We start from the raw sequence: 18,326 nt of genomic DNA, 5'->3' as shown, positions 1-18,326 counted from the left end.
CCAAAACAGACATGCATGTGCAGTGTTGAGATCACTGCAAGCAAAAAGACTTCAAGTTGCAATCTAGGGAGCTGTTGAAACGGATCCGCCGTACCTGGTGAGAACAGATCTCGTGTTGACAACTAGCCCCGGGTTGAGGAGAAAACCACTCACAGACATAAGCATGAGTTATATAACTATCCCGACAGTGTTATATCACTATACCGACAGTGTTGTATAACTATCCCGACAGTGTTATTGCGTATATAACTGTTATAACCTGCCCCGACGACTCCTTTAGCTTGAGGCGTAACTAAGTAACCGCAGATACAACAGAACCAGACGCCCAGCGAATAGACCAGGGTGCCGTTGAACAAATCAACCTTAGCGCTAAGGCCACCTTCAGTCAATGTGAAGGTATGGAAGTTACGGTCACCCCTGTGCTAAGATCGCTTTGTACAACGGTACCCTGAACGCTAACTTCTCAATGACCGATCCTTGCCTCTCGCAGAACCAGACGTAGTGAAACATAACCGAATCGACCTTCACTGACGATGCCACATTTACATTTATGTGTTGTGCCAGTCTGTCTGAAGACTGCATTGCAGGAGGAGAGCCGGAATTCAAGCTATGTTCAAAGCTTTGTCTGGTAAAGACTGTAGGTATGCATTAAAGCCGTGACTTTTGTTGATGCTATCCGATGCACTAACAGTCGGATTTCGTTGCAAGTAGAAGTTATTTGTGTTTTGAGAATGAGAAGGCAGCCAGATGATATACTTCGGTCAGCGCAGGTGCACTAAAGATGGATGGTGTCGATTGACCCATACAAATGTCAGGTATCACAGACCTTGGGTACTCAGAGTAAATGTTTCCGTTATGCTGGAAACTGTCCGCCATGTCGTGCCCTTTGACCTATGAGATAGATGTATCATTTTCGGATGCAACTAATGCATGGTACATTTTTTTCAGTTTGTCCGTGCGTTCTATAGCCCCGTGTACCAGTGTGTCGTGTGGTCTTAGGTCACTGGGATTACAGGTTTCCACTTACCAGTCTAGTAATTCCATATCTCCCTAAATATACATTTAGATCTACATACACAGTCCACGTGTTCGTTTGGCCTGTGGGTATATTGGTCTTAATTTGCTGGGAGCGGTGGGGTAGCCGAGCGATTAAAGCGTTCGCTCGTCACGCCGTAGACCCGAGTTCGATGCCCCTAAGACACGGGATTATAGGGAATTTTCGATTCTCCACATGGGTAATGTGTGAAGCAAATTTATGGTGTCTGTCCCCCCCCCCCCCCCACCCACCCCGTGATATTGCTGGAATATTGTTAAACGCGGCGTAAAACCATACACTCTGAGTCTCGGCAATGGAAGATGTCAGACCCCCGATTAACGGGAAGTGATCCGTTACTGGCCGCTGAAGAATGCTGACTATTTTCTCAGTAGTGTGCAAGCAATCTCGGCAAGGTGCAGCAGGGGTCTGCGAGATTTATGACTTACTGATGGTGTGGATTTTAATCAAGGGAGGAGCTACCAGGTGCTCTTTAAGCGGTCGACTCGTACGAGTAATAGCGAAGACTGCGGCAAGGAAGGTAACCTACTCGTCAGATCGGAACAGGAAGCGCTTTTAAATCGTTTTAACATTTCTTTTTTTCAGTTTGATTGGTTGCTTGCTGTTTTAATAGTATTATACATATCATTAAGCAGAAGATCCGGCCAATTCATCAAAATATTTAGATACTGAATACATACTTCAACTTCAATTAATGTTTTAGGCGCAAATAGACCGTACTTCTGGTCCAAGTCGCCCTCAAGCTATATCAACACCACCATCGGAGCAGGAAGCGAATTCAGACGTTATGATTTCTTTGACTGGCATTCTAGAATATGATGATCAAGAAGATGAAGAATGCGGTCTATGTTTTATGGATATGCAACTTCTTTAATATGTATTGGCGACCTTTCGACATAGGTTCTAAAGTCTTTGTCAAGCAAGTGAATAATATATTTTGACTTTGTTACGGTTGGTAATTGGTCTAATTATGATATAAATAAGGGTTACAAGTCTCACAACATTAGAAACACGTCTAGAAGTTTTGTGAACTCGCTATACCATTCCGATTTGTAAGGCACCCACTCAGAACCAAGCAAACGAGGAAAAGTGAGAGACCATATTATTACAATGATCAGCCAAGATCAGGTACAGAATTTCTATCGATGAGTCGTTCTGTGCATATTGGAAAGGTCCAAGTGTCTAAAATGTATTTTCATCATCATTTCACATTCGAACACAAATGTATCTAAACTTATCCATAATCATTTATCCGCTCAACCATGACCTCTGATTTTTAACTGTGAAGTAGTGTGTCTCAAACGGCGTGTCATCTGTAGTTGTGGTATAATGGGGTTAGAAAACGTCCTTTGAAGGGGTGGGGGAGGTCATACATCAACTGGGTGGCTGGGTAGTGTTTGGTTAACTCTTCAAACAAGGCACTGATACATCATCAAAGAGTCTGTGAAACAGTGATGACGCAACCACATATCTTTTCACTCGATCACCTAAATACTTGATGTATTTATTGGGATTAGTTAGCCATTCATTTTCCCACCCCATTCATACAAACAACTGGCCCCGATTCTGTATATATGTTATTATTACAGGTTACGCTTGCCATGACTCAGCCTCAACGAATGCTCAGAGAGGTGGGTGAAGATAATCTATTTATAGCTCAAAGACTTGAGTGCGAACTCCATATCACAAGAGGGCGCTCTCTGACGTCATGGAAACCGTTTGATGAAAGTTACATGATTATATCTACACTTTCAAGCCTTTTTCCATGAAAGCCTATTCAAGAAGAAATATTAACAATTCAGTTGTGATGCTTGGTGTACTTTACTTGTGAAAGTCGTTGTATGTTAATATGGCTGGCTTGATCTATCTCTACTGATCAAATATATTCTGGAGATCTCTGGCTGTAGAGCAGAAATGTCATCTTTCAGAAAACATTTCCTCCCCAAACAAACCCAGGCGTTGTTCCTTTATACTGGGGATCTGGAAATATCAGTCCTGACGCATGCGACACGTGATCCTTGCCCTGCGCGAGCGGAATACACCTGTGCTGACGTCATGCACGCGCAGCCATCGCTCGTGGGGCTAAGTACACAAACATGACTAACTGGACGGATGAGAAACAGATTTTCTGTTTTTCATCTTTATATTTGATATTGGGCATCTAAATCATGATAAGACTAATATTTGGGCCATGTTTCCTTGCTATGGGTACTTATTGGTTATCATTGGGTACCATGGTTTTTGGTTACCGAAATCTATAGACAAGCACACGCCTGGCACTGACATCATCAGTGATGATAACAGTAGTTTGCATAAATAATCGGTGAATTTGACGGAGAGTTCAAATATCTCAGGTCGGTTAGGTCCACAGATTTTAATTTCATTTAGATATACATGCCTTTCAGAAACACAATGTTGTTTGATTGTGAAACGCCCACGAAGCATCGTGTTTTCAAAATGAAAACACGGAATATTTCCCTACCGATATTTAAAATAAGTATTACCGAATTTGTGACGTAATGCCTTGCAGGTTTTGAAATAAAAAGTATGCCTTCATAACATGTTAAGTATTTTGGAAATCTGTATGTTGTTCTGAACATTGTTTAAATTAATGTACCGGATAAGACATAAGCATTAACAATTACATTTGTATATCATTTTGTTTGAGTAGTATATATTAGTCTCTTTAGAAAACACAGTATTCTTCTGAATAAAGACCTACCTTTTTCGTCCGATCTTGGCAATTAAATCAGTATCGTCCACAGACATGGTACTCATCGTTTGGAGTTATTCCAGAGAGATGTACCAAAATATAACACACACTGAACCGGCACCATCAGAAAAAAATGGTTCTTTAAAGAATTTCTGGAACCAGTCTATCCTTAGTAGAAACCCCAGCAGTTGTCTTCTAATACTTTGTAGCACTAGAAGCGCGACTCTCTGTCCGGATGTACAGTTAGTGGAGAGTATAAAGCCCTGGCCCTTCTCACGCCCGTCCCCCTACTGAGCGTCTGCTTGCACGAGATGTGAGCGCGGGAATACACCAGATAGATAACCCGAGAGGGGGTACCGTTAATTTGGCAGCGTAAGGGTGCAGGATGGAACAGCCGAGAAAGACCAGTGGCTACGGTTTCTATCGAAGATGGCAGATACTTAGCGATCTGACAGTAGAATGAGTAACGGGTTTAGATATATACTGTATATCTTATCCTGCAGGGTGATTCTCATCACTGAATCAGGGCTTTAGGCACCTGACAGGCTTGACTGGGATGAGTATTAGGCGAGGTTCACGGTTGTATGTGGTAGGCGTTGGGCAGATTCTTTCGCCAACAGTGATACGAAGTGTAAATGGATTGAACGATCAGTCCGTCAAAAGGAGTATTGTTTGATTATCGTTATCTACCACCTTCGTTCTTCTCATGTCTAAAATCTTCTGTAAAGGTTTCTAGCCAGTTTCTTTTAATATGTTTCATATTATTGGTCAACATGACCTCACTGCAAAAATCATACCCTCATTGGGACAGACTGAAAATAGTCCGGGTTTAGAGTTAAGACATGCTGTATCACTCGATTGTATATGTACAACATTATAACAGATTAGACACGTTACAATATAGTGTTGAAGGTTATTACTCCGACAAGCCGTCGTTTGCTACTATGACGTTAACACTGTTAACTCCATGCCTGTTCCGTTATTTCTTTCCATAAGTATAAGTATTCGAACTATGCTCGTGGATACTACGGTGTGTCTGTAGGGTAGGGGGCTGGTGTTGCAATAGATGTTTAGTTGTGGTATAAGTTAAAACCTTTCTTTATGCTTGGGAAGATAAAACAATGTGACAGAGTGAGTGAGGTTAATTTAAGTATTGTAGCCACATTGTGACTGTAGTCAAAGAATGATTGGCTCAAAGTCCTTATAGAGCGTCTAGGTAGGATATCCCTGTTAAACCTCGGCATGGTATGTCAGTGGGTTACCACTAGACACATCAGACTGGTACGGGCAGCCAACATGCACGTTGTTTTCAAGTGCAAAAAATCCGTTGAATTTTTGTGACGTTGAACATCATTCTATTCATCTCAGAAGTGAGTTATAATTGCCAAGTCTGTGATATAAGAAGAACGTCGTGTAATCCTCCATTACCAAGGGATCTGTTTCCTGAGTTTCCTCCTATAAAGGCATCCTGGACCAATCCATATTTTAGAAATTCTGATTGGGAGATGGAGAGTGTGATATCTCTATGGAAATAGGGATGTGTGGACGAAAGTACCCTGGGTATTTATCACTGGAGAGTGGGTATGTGAACCTGATATCAGTCCAGGCTGATATTAGTTATGATTAACCTGACCTTTTAACCAAAAGCCTATTTGTATTCTCAACTCCCTCATTCGTCACCATTCGACCCTTACGTCACCCCCCGGAAAAACACGCGTTGGTCACGAAAGCAACTCGTCCAACAAAGGCGCTAAAGGGAGATAAGTGAACCAAATGTCTACACTTGCCACCCACTAGGTTACATTTTCTGCTTCCACTTCAGATGGATGAAAGCACTTATTCTGAAGGGCACCGGGTGTCCAGGTGACTATAATGAAGCTTCCTCACACTGCCCTGACAGATTTTAGTTTCTTACAGCAGATCCAATACATCGTGCCGGTATAGGTCTCTTCTTTGTGTGAAGTTGATTCACTATTATAACAGGTCATGTGACTTTGGTATCACATGCCTGAATCACATGATTTGCCTGATCAGTGGGCCAGTGACTCAGAGTGTTAGTTTGCGGATCATGTCGGTGTTTGTGAGTCCGACAGGTGGTCGTGTTTACCCGGACGCCGCAGTGTCTTGTCTGATACCAAACTGGAAGGCGCTGGGGAGATTCAAGTCTTCAAGTCAGTACCAAACTCTAAATGAGGTCATCTGAACATCTGATGCAAATGAGGCCAGCGAAATAGGTTAAACCTCAATCAACATGCTCACAGTCTTGGCGATCCTGTTCTCCCTGATTCAGCCCAGGGTAAGAAGAGGAATCAGGTTATTTAAACAATCAGATACGGTATAACGTGTACCATGGGTCCCTTGGGAACATTTCAAAATACATGTTTTTTTATATTCAGTTTATGACATAGTGATCCACTAAGGTGATTCAGTTAGTCATTTGCATTTACACGATTCAAGTAATCATATGTGAATCCATGTCATTCAAGTAATCATATGTGAATCCATGTCATTCAAGTAACCATGTGAATCCATGCCATTCAAGTAATCATGTGTAAATCCATATCATTCAAGTAATCATATGTGAATCCATGTCATTCAAGTAATCATATGTGAATCCATATCATTCAAGTAACCAGATAAATCCATATCATTCAAGTAATCATAAGTGAATCCAGGTGATTCAGGTTATCAGAATGAATCAAAGTATTGAAGAATATATTAAAGCTGGTATGCTTAACGGATTCACGTTATCAGAAAATAGCAGACAAGATTCAACTAATCAAGTAATCTCTTTCACCACCAGTCTAGGAGGTCGGAACACAGATTCTACATGCGCTACTGAGACAACCCGTCCATTTACCATCATAATTTATCACACCTCAGATGATGCGTATTCCGCTACTCCTTCAAGTGGGGAACTACTTACAGAGATGCCAAAATATTTAGCTTTCTTCTGTGGGGGCTGACGCGGGTTCAGGCTGGGGCTGGGTACCTTCTGATGACACCCGACATAGTTTGTTACGTGTAAGGTAAACCAGTCAAAAGAAGTTAACAAACCTCCACTTATCTATAACTTTAATTAATCAGTCATGCCATGTCTGGTATGGTAAGTATACAAAACCGGTGTTCAGGACGTGATTCAGTATGTACAGTTATTGTCTCTAAAACTCCAGTTTGCCTATAAATATAGTTATTTATATTTCACGACCCTCTGCGAGCCCAGTGGGTACTGTGTTACCTTTAGAGGACAGGGGATAAATTATTGTTTCTCTGCATGCCATTAACAGGTTACTGTTTTTTTAATGAAAACGCCCACCACATTATGTTCGATAATGTCGTACAGGCTGAGACTGTTATCATGCATTATATGCATTATTCCGGAGACTCAAATAGTTGTGTCAGCAAATAAACACGCACTGGAATGACTTTTACAAAAGCACCCGGATCCACAAATCACTGGAATGTACGAACCACCAAACTCTACGAAACACTTGGGGACTACCACCGTAGGCTACAACCCGCTTGCCACTAAGACCGACGCACAACAGTACACAGCAATTAGAAGAAGCCAGGTACTCTGTTTGGGAGAACCGTGTCATACACTGCTTGTCCAAATGTAAGCCTGCTTACTGGTGTTAACTATATCTGTCACGTGGTTGCATCATAAATGTCCAACAGCTGTATTAATGCTTAAAACGTTCACATAAAATTAGAAATGTTCTGAATTTACCATAATGTTCCATGGACATCCATTTCTTGAAGTCAAACAGCGCCAGACTGTGCGGCAACGTAACAACCCTGTAATCAAAACAATCAGCACATCCTGCAGCTCGTGTCACCATGACACCACGTGGGTATTTATGCAATACAAGACGTTAACGCCATCACCCATGCGTTAACACCATCCAAAACCCTGTACCTTCAGTACGCTTCACGAACACCTATAAAACAGACCTGTACAGCACATACTTTTAAAAGTAAAAATAGCTCTGAGTACCTGGGACCTTGGTGCAGAGTGTTGTGATGTAGGGCAAATGTACCTGCTGACTATGAAGTGAAGAAACTTCGTTGAAGAAGGGACGACTTGAAACATATTGCTAGATATTAACCATTGTCTATCAGACTGAACAGATTCCATTATAAGACAAACATGCGAAAACTTATTGAATGGATTATCTAGCCAGGCTTTCGAGAACGGCGTAATTCAACGTTCCAGTTGAATAAAGAACGCGAGAAAGGGAAATACATGTATGTAGTGGACTATATCAAAACCGGCATCTGTCCAATCCGGTAAGTTGTCATCACTGGCATAAACTCTCAGTCCCACTGTGGCTTGTACATTTACCATCAGCTCTGCAATCCGGTACATTGTTATTGTCATTGTTTATTTTTCAGCCCCAGTGAGTGCCGGTTTAGACAGCTTCCAATGTGTGTCTAGTTTCTCTGAAAATTTTTGATGGAGTAAGTAAATTTTGACAAAAAGTTGCAGGACCCGTTACAATATTAAATATGATTTACGAGAGGAATGGCATTTCTTGTATATATTCCATTTGAAGAGTTTGATTATACCGAGATGATGACGATCAATAAAGTATCATGGATCTTGAAACGCAGTCCTTAATGAGGCTGATATCAAACCCATTATGACAGACCAGCCAATGATCCTCTGCCAATACCTCACAACTGAGGTGTTAAGTTCATATGCGGGAGGGTGCAACCAACCACCTCTCAGGGTCGGGCGTTACTGCTGCCATGAGCACTGGAAGCCGTTGCAGGCTGCTGGAAAGGGTACGGCAAATATGTATATACCCGGCAAAGTTCGTCTCGAACCTCAGGAATGATTCAAGAGCTTCAGGTGATGTTCCGCAGGTGTGGACATTCCATTTCAGAAATGGTACCGGTTGATCAAAGACTTGCAGGAAGTTCGTTCCTCAGCCTTGGTAGCATTGTAGGCGCCAGGAAAGTTCACTGTCGAGTCATTGGAACAATAAATACTAAAGACTGGGGAAATATTCTCCTGATGATGTGTCCACTGTTGGTGGTGGGTCTCCCACACGCAGTGGGCGATAGATGAAACGACAAAAATGATGTAATGATCCTTGATGTTGTGATGTTCGACAGGGAGGAATACTGCACTATGGATGGATCAGTGATGGCACATTAGGTCCTATCTTTGTATTTTGACGATGCTGGGACAGCTTGTATCACACATCGGATATTCAAATATTTGAATCCATTGGTGTTGATTGAGTGAGCGCTTTTGGCAATATTTCAGCAATATGACTATGGGGGACACCATAAATGGGCTTCAGACACTCTAGTTATTTGTAACCATGTGGGAAATCAAACCCGGGTCTTCCGTGAGACGACTGAACGCTTTAACCACTAGGCTACCCCACCGCCACCATTGGTACTGAGATGCCCGCCAGTGAAAATACAAACCAAGAGGCATAAACGTTCAGCTTTTGATCAAGAATTATTGCGTTTGTTTGTCTTGTTCATTGACACCGAACTGGTGATATCTATTGCTTAATGACAGTATCCTGTAATAAATACCAGGATACTTACTTAAAGAATAACGCCCCAGTGTATGGCGGCAGTAATCAAGTCACCGCGCCAAATCAACTCTGACGACCGGTGATGGTTGCAAAAACACAATGATATTCGTGACGTCGTGGTGATCAGGAACACGTCCTCTCAACGTGGACAACATGTAACTACAGCTGGCCAACCCGGAAGTAGGCATCAGGGAACAATGCAGCGACTACTGTGAGACCACTGGCAGTGAGGATAGGCCGTGAGGGCAGGAAGGACGGATCGTTTAGCAGTGATACTTTGTTGACCATCTGGAACACACTCCACAAGGAGTGTGCAGCACAACACATGCACGATGCAGCTATCGTGCAGGATGTTGGAGTCAACAAGGTCTAAGAAACTAAAGGCTGAAGATAACGTCTATATCTTAATGAAACGGTGACCGAGGACACAAGCCATTAACAGAAAGTCTATTGGTTCTGACGCTAACTTAGTTTAGACCTCAATGCATTCTGTCTAAAACGTTTTGTCTAACGTTTATGTTGTAAGGTCAATCAGGTGTTGAGAGGCGTTGCAGAGGCTTGTCTTCGCTTTGTCACGCCTGAGCACCAATTTTCGCTAAATTTCTGAAAACACCCACGCACGCACACAACACACACGTACGCACACACCCACACACGTACGCACACACCCACACACGCGCACACACACACACACACTGACATGCGGTTATATCACGACATGTGTGAGAGTGAATCCTAAAGACGCAGCTAGTCAGAGTATTTCGCTTGGAGAAGCCCAACAGCTATGATACAGGGGCGAGATGGATATTACATTAGAGTAACATATCTCTGTAAAACACATTGTCGAATGGCAATATACACGGGACACAGGTAACACAACAAAACACATCACATGCTTGTGTTGCATATGAGCTACACCCTGTTCTGAATCACTCAGCCAACTGTATGTGTCTGTTTCAACACACTATTGTGTGCACTGTTAGTTACTCATGCTGTTGTTATCTGTCATGTTTGGACATTTGTTTCTTGTGGATCATACCAGGGGCCGCCAGTGTCTAGTTTGACATGGAATTATCCGACAGTAACTCTGACAGGGGGGCATAGTGTAAAGTATGGAATGGATTTTGGAATGGAATTTAGATTGGAATGATGGAATGAAATTTGGAATGGAATTTGGAGTCACACAAGTTTGCTCTTTGTAAACAAGTTTTCATTCTAATATGCTAAGACAGTTTACTAATAGCTGGTCACTGATATAAGCAAAGAGACATGGGTCAGTTCTCTCTTCAGCCATGGCCCATCCACCACATGCCCGGAGGCACATGACTCTGGGGGAACAAGTTTAAATAATACTTTCCATGTTATGTAGATAACAAGAAGAAGATGTCCAAAATTAAAATGGTTTACATATCGTGTATGTAATTCCTACGTTAGGCTTCTAAGTGGACACAGTGGAAAATAAAACAATTGAGGGACTGTGAGACAGGATGTTGTCACAACTGCCACTAGCCTTATCGTCCATCTGGAGGGGTGTAAGCGGGAAGGAAAGTGTCTCCTGAACTGTTTACTGTCAATTTAGTTTTGGTTTGGAAGCCGTCACAACTCTGGTTTGTTTTGTGCAAGATGAGTATATTCCATTTATTTCCATTCCGTCATTCCAATCCAAACTCCATTCAGTGTAATAAACACAGTAAACACCTTTCAAACAACTTGGAACCAAATGGAAGTGGAACGAGAATTCCATACAGAACCATACAAGATTCAAAGTGCAGTAACGACAAACAGGCAACGATCACTTTTAAAATAACGTTTCAGTCAGATTTCAATAGAGACAGTGTATTCCACCTTGCAAAACACATGAACTTTACAAGCCCTCTTGAGCTCCCTGCACTGACTATACGGAGGGAGGGGTTGTTGATAAGATAAAGGTCAACCCTGTAGAGGAGCCTCTGTGAAACATGCCTGATGTAAGCATCAAGTTTGGCACTGTGTCAAAACATACGACGGTTAATCTGTAAACATTTCAAATATTACATGACGCAGCAGATTTAACCTGCATGGTTCGTTCCCAGAAACCTAAATGTATATAAAACTTTATGTATATAAAACTAAAAAAAATTCACACTTTGATTCTACGCTGGTTTTTGCATTTTTTTTAAAAAAGAAGAAGAAAAAGAAATCGACAGGTGTGGCAACATACAAAATGCAGAACTTAGTTACAGGGAAACCGGAGTGCAAAAGCATGTTTTTAGGAGTGATACATGCGATATCTGATTGACTCTAAAATATATACGTCATAGACACATATTCATAGTAATATATACGGCACCATATACGGCACGACATTATAGTGGATAACGCCACACTGAACCAGACCAGCCTGTGACTGAGGTTATGACCTATTCAGTCACCGAGTTACTGAACTCCCGATCCACATTGGAAACCGGAATTCACACGAGGGTCAAATATTAAGAGTAACCTTAACACGCTTACACACATAGTTCCAGCTACCTCTTACTGTACAAGAAACTATGTACGTTTTTTTAAGAAAATACAAAGAAGTATAAGTAATTGTTTATAGTTCAATATACATAAAGTTCTGGGCACCCGTGAAGATCCGGGTTGAACTGATCTTCAGTAACCTATGCTTGTCGTAAGAGACGACTAACCGGATCGGGCTGGCAGGCTCGCTGACTTGGTTGATACATATGTCATCTTATCCCAGTTCCATAGATCGATGCTCATAATTTTGATCACTTGATTATCTGGCCAGAGCTCGATTATTTACAGACTGCTGCCATAAAGCTTGAATAGTGCAGAGTTCTAACGTAATACATCAGCTATTAGATGACGATAGTGTGAATCAGAGGCAATTCATGATTGAAATGAAAGACTATGACATGTTCTATGTTTGAACCAGACTTGACAAACACCATTGTATTGTTATCACTTTAATCCTATCATGCTCTAATCCATGATAGTGGCGGTGAAGGATATTCACTCACTCGACAATGACTGTACTAAAGGGGCAGCAATGCAACCTACTTGCTGGCGCTGCGGGCGAGATAATCAGACACAGTCAAGTAAAATTGGCACCATGGATCTATGCCTTTGAGTTCAGTGTGTCACTTGATAGTGCCAGTCAATATGGTCATGCCAGACCCGTGACACTGGTGGGATGTGCTGCACACTTGGAGCACTGTGGCATCGCCAGCACCTTGAGCGAATATCGCCAGGTTAGGTGATGTACGTAGACGCACACAGTAGACAGTAGACAGTCGGAGAGAAGGCTGCGCTAAGGAGATAGCCTGATAGTTTCTGCTGATAAACACGAAGAGTCTGAGAATGCTTCAAGGACACAACGTGGATTATCCCCCAAAGTTCCAAGACAAAAAGAGAGTCACCTTGAGTTTTGCACTCCTCTCCAATGTTAAAGCTATCAGCAGGTAATATGATTTAAGAGGCAAGCTAAAAACGTTTGTAATAAGTAGTTTGTATTATGTACTCCACACACCGACAAAATCGTTAACGACCGCATGCCACAATAATAATAGTAATAAAAAGGTATCGGGCAAGCCTCAACAGTTTTCGAGCAGTATATATCATTAAAGGCGGACTGATACAAGGTCATACAGAAACAAACACAACCTACACTCGTAGGGCTTAGGTAAGTACATTAAGCGGTGAAATGCAATATGTCCCTTACTGGTGACAGGATTCGATGATTATGTAATGAAAGCTAGATTCGAACTACATAGTTGTAATGTACTTCATATCACTGATACGTCATACTGAAATACTATGAGTTACAATAAACTGGTAAACGCCCTCGAAGTTGAACAGCATGTATTGCCACGGGGAATGAACGCGATAGAGATAGCAATAAGCCGACACGTGTTTCACACGTGGACCTAGTGAGCTGAAGCATTAACAGTCGGCTTTCTCCTGATCCCTGCATAAAATGTAAATACCTTAATAAGCCGGGCAGGGTTAAACATCCATGCTGTATTATCCATATTTGATTCTTTTCCGCAGGTCGTAAAGTTTGGGATTGGCTGCACCGCCGTACACTTTCGGGCGTATGTGCGCACACTACACTTGTCCATAGATGGAACATGGAAATTAGACTCGAGGGTAACCTCGTGTATCTGGACCATACCCGGCTGCATTTAAAGCTTCCGGTTTCATAAATGTCCGAAGTATGCTGCCTGTAGTAGTAGTAAACTACACCAAGGAAATGAAAATTTGATTTGTGGATATTGACATTGGATGACACATTTTGACAAACGTATAGGCTATTTAGAGATTTTGAAATTCAAACTTTGTTGAAAGCCTTTGGGAGGAATTGGTTCAACACGAACTTTCAAATGTTCAAAAACAGCCTCATAAACAACACGTTCCTCGGATCAAACCACTAGTCAGTATCTCGACTTCAGATTAGATCAGAAGTACCGAGACACACTCTTTGAACCGCCTCTGCGCGTGACGCCATGCATCCCGAGGATTGTGGGAAATCGCGTAAAATTGAGGTAGATCACACGTAAACTATTAAAGGGTGGAGAAATTGTTTTCAAAGTGCAGTTGAGAAGAATGAGTGACTGTTGATTAATGACACTACAGAATTACAACACCTGAGACTGGTGTGTGTCACCCTAGGCTGAGGCTTGGATCGACGCTCATACCTTAAATCTCTGGTTTGACATCTCCAGCCTCAGATAAGTACAATTTTGTAATGTAACTTTAAACGTTAATCACTCAGTGGATTCACATTAGCTGACGTTCGCGACTAAAAAGAGTGGATCGATGCCAGTTTTCCTAGATTCTATGCACGAAACGCTTCGGAATATACTTTATGTTTTATGTGTTAATCAACGACATATTTCGTCGTTGCCTATGGACCCTTCAGCTGTGTCAGAAGAAAATACCTGTCTCAAACTGAAGCAGGCATACAGGTATTATCATCGAGATTCAGAATCTGGAACCATTTGAATCCGACACTACGAAAGAGACCTCATTCTCGAAACGTTCATAGCCCTCAGAGTTCTTAACTTTGATCGTAGCCAGTGTGTTAAGAATGGGCTTAAGAAGTTCGTATGGCTACGAACGTTTCGAGAATAGCTAGCCATATTATCATTGATATAGAGGGTAACGCCATTACCGTATATAGAGCAAATAATTCTTAAAATTAGCGAAAGGACGTCAAAAATTCTTGACAACAAAAACACTCTGCGTCAAAAATTGTTACGTCAAATATATACGATCTCAGAAAAAGGGACGGCCAAGATGGACGACGCTCGAGATGCATGACGGTAAAATACATGACATTATGGGTGCGTTGGGTTAACCCAGAATAACTCGATATGTTATCATGTTGTTATCCCTTTGAAGTATTAAGGTTGAAGGTATATTCCTCGTCTCCTTCATGATAACTTAAATAACATCATCCACCACCATAGTGTCCTCCCGGAAGTGAGGTCATCAACTTCACCTTATCGCTAACGTATGCACAGGTTATCAGCAATATCAGAAAGTTCATTTTCGTTTCTTTGACTTCGATAATATTCACCAGCAGGACTTCAAAGTCTGAACTGCTGCCTTATCCATGTATGATATGGAACCGTGAGAAACGAGTCTCGAGAAATCTCGCGGTCTTGCCAGATGAATCTCACAGATTAAATTCCAAATACAATATATATGCAATTATACTGTAATTTCTCCCTGAAAGTAACACATCGCCGTTATCAGCAGGACGGTTCAAGCTATCTCAAACAATATGCCGAGAAACTTACTCCCATAAACATTGGAACCGTTAACTACGGTTACTTGAACTGCAGAAACTGTTACCGAGAAGTCGATAAGAAAATGCCATACAGAACGCAGGAAAACAAAAACTACAATGCATATGGCTTTCAGTCAACAGTTCCCATGAGCTCACGTGCGTGTAACCTCAATGCAACGGTCAGGAAGACCTTGCAAATCCCGTGCTGTCTGTGAATCTCGTCTGAGCAGCGAGACCCAAAAGTAGGTAATGCCATATCATCTGCAGCAGCTGTTCGGCTCAAGGTATAGACGTATACGCGCTAATAATAGCGGTAGGTCTAGGAATGTTTATTGGCTAATGTATACTGGGTCATATTTTCTGAAGTACACACAAAGACTGACACTTGGTACATGGCAGCCATTTTGAATATCTGCTCTTACCAAAACTGAGCTAAAGAGATTAAACCCATATAAAATATGGAGTGACTTGCATGAGTCAGAAAGATTCTATGTAATTACGATGCATGTAGTTTTTTCACCTGCCAGACACGGTTTTCTTCATATCAGACAAAATATAGGTTGTTTAATATGCTAATGTCCTGCTAACGCCTTATAGACACCAATGGATAGACCAACATAAGCACATCCTAACTATGGGGTCTTTTCTTTAAATACGAATTGGGATAACAGTTTAGTTTCCTTCTAAACATGCTGCTCATGTCATCGAAAATGACGTCAATGCGCACTGCCTTCGCCAGCGTCATCGACAGTGACGTCTACTTGTGTCCATGTCTACATCAGCTTCATCGACCATGACCTCTACTTTTACCCATATCTACAGCGTTCTCGACAATGGTGTCTGCTTGTGCCAACGTCTGCACCAGTGACTACGACAATGACGTCCACCTGTGCTCATCTCTACTCCGGCGTCATCGACAATGGCGTCTACTTATACCCATATCTACAGTTACGTCATCGACAGTGATGTCTACTTGTGTCCATGTCTACACCAGCGTTATCGACAATGACGTCTACTTGGGCCAATGTCTACTCTGGCGTCCACGACAATGACGTCTACCTGTACCATATCCACACCGGGGTAACCGTCAGTGACGTCTTCTGGTGCCCATATCAGCATCAGGGTCATCAGCAATATCCATGTTCATCTCTACTACAGCGTCTACTTGTGCCCATATCTACACTAGCGTCATGTACAGTGACGTCTACTTGTGCCCATATCTACACTAGCGTCATGTACAGTGACGTCAACTTGTGCCCATGTCTACACTAGCGTCATGTACAGTGACGTCTACTTGTGCCCATATCTACACTAGCGTCATGTACAGTGACGTCAACTTGTGCCCATGTCTACACTAGCGTCATGTACAGTGACGTCTACTTGTGCCCATATCTACATCAGCGTCATCGACAGTGACGTCTACATTTGCCCATGTCTACATCAGCGTCATCGACAGTGACGTCCACATTTGCCCATATCAACACCAACGACATGGACAATGACGTCTACTTGTGCCCATGTCTACACTAGTGTCATGTACAATGACGTCTACTTGTGCCCATATCTACACCAGCGTCAACGACAATGACGTCTACTTGTGCCCATGTCTACATCAGCGTCATCGACAGTGACGTCTGCTTGTGCACACCTTTAACTGACCGGGGTAATTATGGTGCCCAACAACTGCAGCACCGTTGTCAACGTGTCTCACCATCGAGTAATACCTGCTGCAGATTGAAATCCCTAACGAATTTAACTGTGTTGGCTTGTGAACGTTGCTGTTGATATCTCTACAGTGAAGTAAGGCGTGTCTGACTGCAGATGGTATCGACTGGGTGGTGAAAGTTCAAGCTGATACCTGGGAACTAAGCTAAAAGTAGCTAAAAGCATGGGAAAACGGAAGACGAGCACTAAGAGCAGCTAGATGGCTTCAGCACAAACTAAAAACTCCACGCTGACTCATCACAATTGATACCGCTGTTCTGGAGGTGATGCTTTCCTGTAAACTAGCTTGTGGAACATGTAATTTTTTTATTTTTATTTTTATTTTTTTGGGTGGGGTAGGGGTGTGTGTGGTGTGTGAGTGTGTGTGTGTGTGTGTGTGTGTATGTTCGCGTGCGTGCGTATGTTCGCGTGCGTGCGTGCGTGCGCGCGCCCGCGCGCGGGGTGGACCTTAATTTACGTCTGCATGTATCAGTCACAATAGGCTAGATTTTGTACTTAACGGTGTCTTGAGTTCAGTCAGGACCTGCAGCTTTTCAAGTCTTGCTGACAGTGAGGTTTTTCGTCTAACAAACACTGGCCAAGAGACAGTCTGAAATATGCCAAGCCAACATTCATGCAGAATATTCACGTAATTCAGAATGACGACGGAAAAGCGGACAAACGATATATATTTTTTAATGTTCAATTTAAACTGTTAATGTTTACCTCTCCAGGTACTACGTACTACTCACAGATAAAACTGAACGCAGGTCAGTCCAGAATAATGACGTTGTTGCTTTGTGCAGTTAAAGGCAGTTTTGTTCCGCTGCTTTATCTTAAATTGTAGTTTTGTAAAGAGAATAACGAATTGCTTGTTTTCTTATTTGCTGCTAAGACATTTTCTGTTTTTAAATGGTATTGAAATGAAAATATATGTATTTGAAACAAAACTTTTTTTGGACCATGGACGGTAACAAATGATCTCGTCACTATATGGCTGGAATAATGTCGATGTCTCGTAAAGCCCAACTCACCTCAAATCAGCTTCCACTGCTTTACAGTTCCCTGTGTGTGGTCCTACGTATTGGTCAAGTGGGGGGTATCGCTTATTAAAAGGAGAGCTATTTTGGAGGATCTGTTCTTGGAAGTTCAACAGTGATATACTGCTAAAAGCACACTTGTTATCCACAAGGTGTGCCCTCAGTTTCTTTTAACACCAGTGTTCTTGAGTAAAACTTAACATATGGTCTTGGCTGTGTCCGGAAAATAGAAACATACTTCTACCGCCACCAACGATAATGGTGTAAATCTGGATGTAAACCACTGCTTCGTTTTAGTGAGTGAGTTAAGTTTTACGCCACACAGCTGCCCGGCGGCGGTCTCCAATCATCGAGTCCGGACCAGACTTGCTTGTGGAATAAAACACATGATTCATTAGAATTCCATATGAAATGGGGAGGCAGACAGAATAACTTCACATATTGTATATCTGCGAAGAGTCTAAGTCTTGACGAGGGT

The 18,326-nt window shown here is 42.2% G+C and overlaps 1 protein-coding gene across 4 annotated transcripts in view; it reads right to left on the bottom strand.

Annotated features, from left to right (window-relative positions):
• Nucleotides 1-18,326, bottom strand: part of LOC137293496 (tripartite motif-containing protein 2-like) — a 54,829-nt gene that overhangs the window by 3,633 nt on the left and 32,870 nt on the right. Inside the window, exon 1 of one of the 4 annotated variants that reach the window (XM_067824078.1) lies at nucleotides 3,777-4,096. The exons of the other annotated variants lie outside the window; for them this stretch is intronic. Within the exon in view, the coding sequence (XP_067680179.1) occupies nucleotides 3,777-3,832 (56 nt within the window). The 5' untranslated portion in view covers nucleotides 3,833-4,096. Of the gene's footprint in view, nucleotides 1-3,776; nucleotides 4,097-18,326 lie in introns of those variants that run through there. 4 annotated transcript variants of the gene reach the window in all.

The sequence above is a fragment of the Haliotis asinina genome, chromosome 1 (genome assembly GCF_037392515.1).
Source record: "Haliotis asinina isolate JCU_RB_2024 chromosome 1, JCU_Hal_asi_v2, whole genome shotgun sequence".
Lineage (NCBI taxonomy): Eukaryota > Metazoa > Mollusca > Gastropoda > Lepetellida > Haliotidae > Haliotis > Haliotis asinina.
This window is presented reverse-complemented; position numbering and strand designations above follow the sequence as displayed.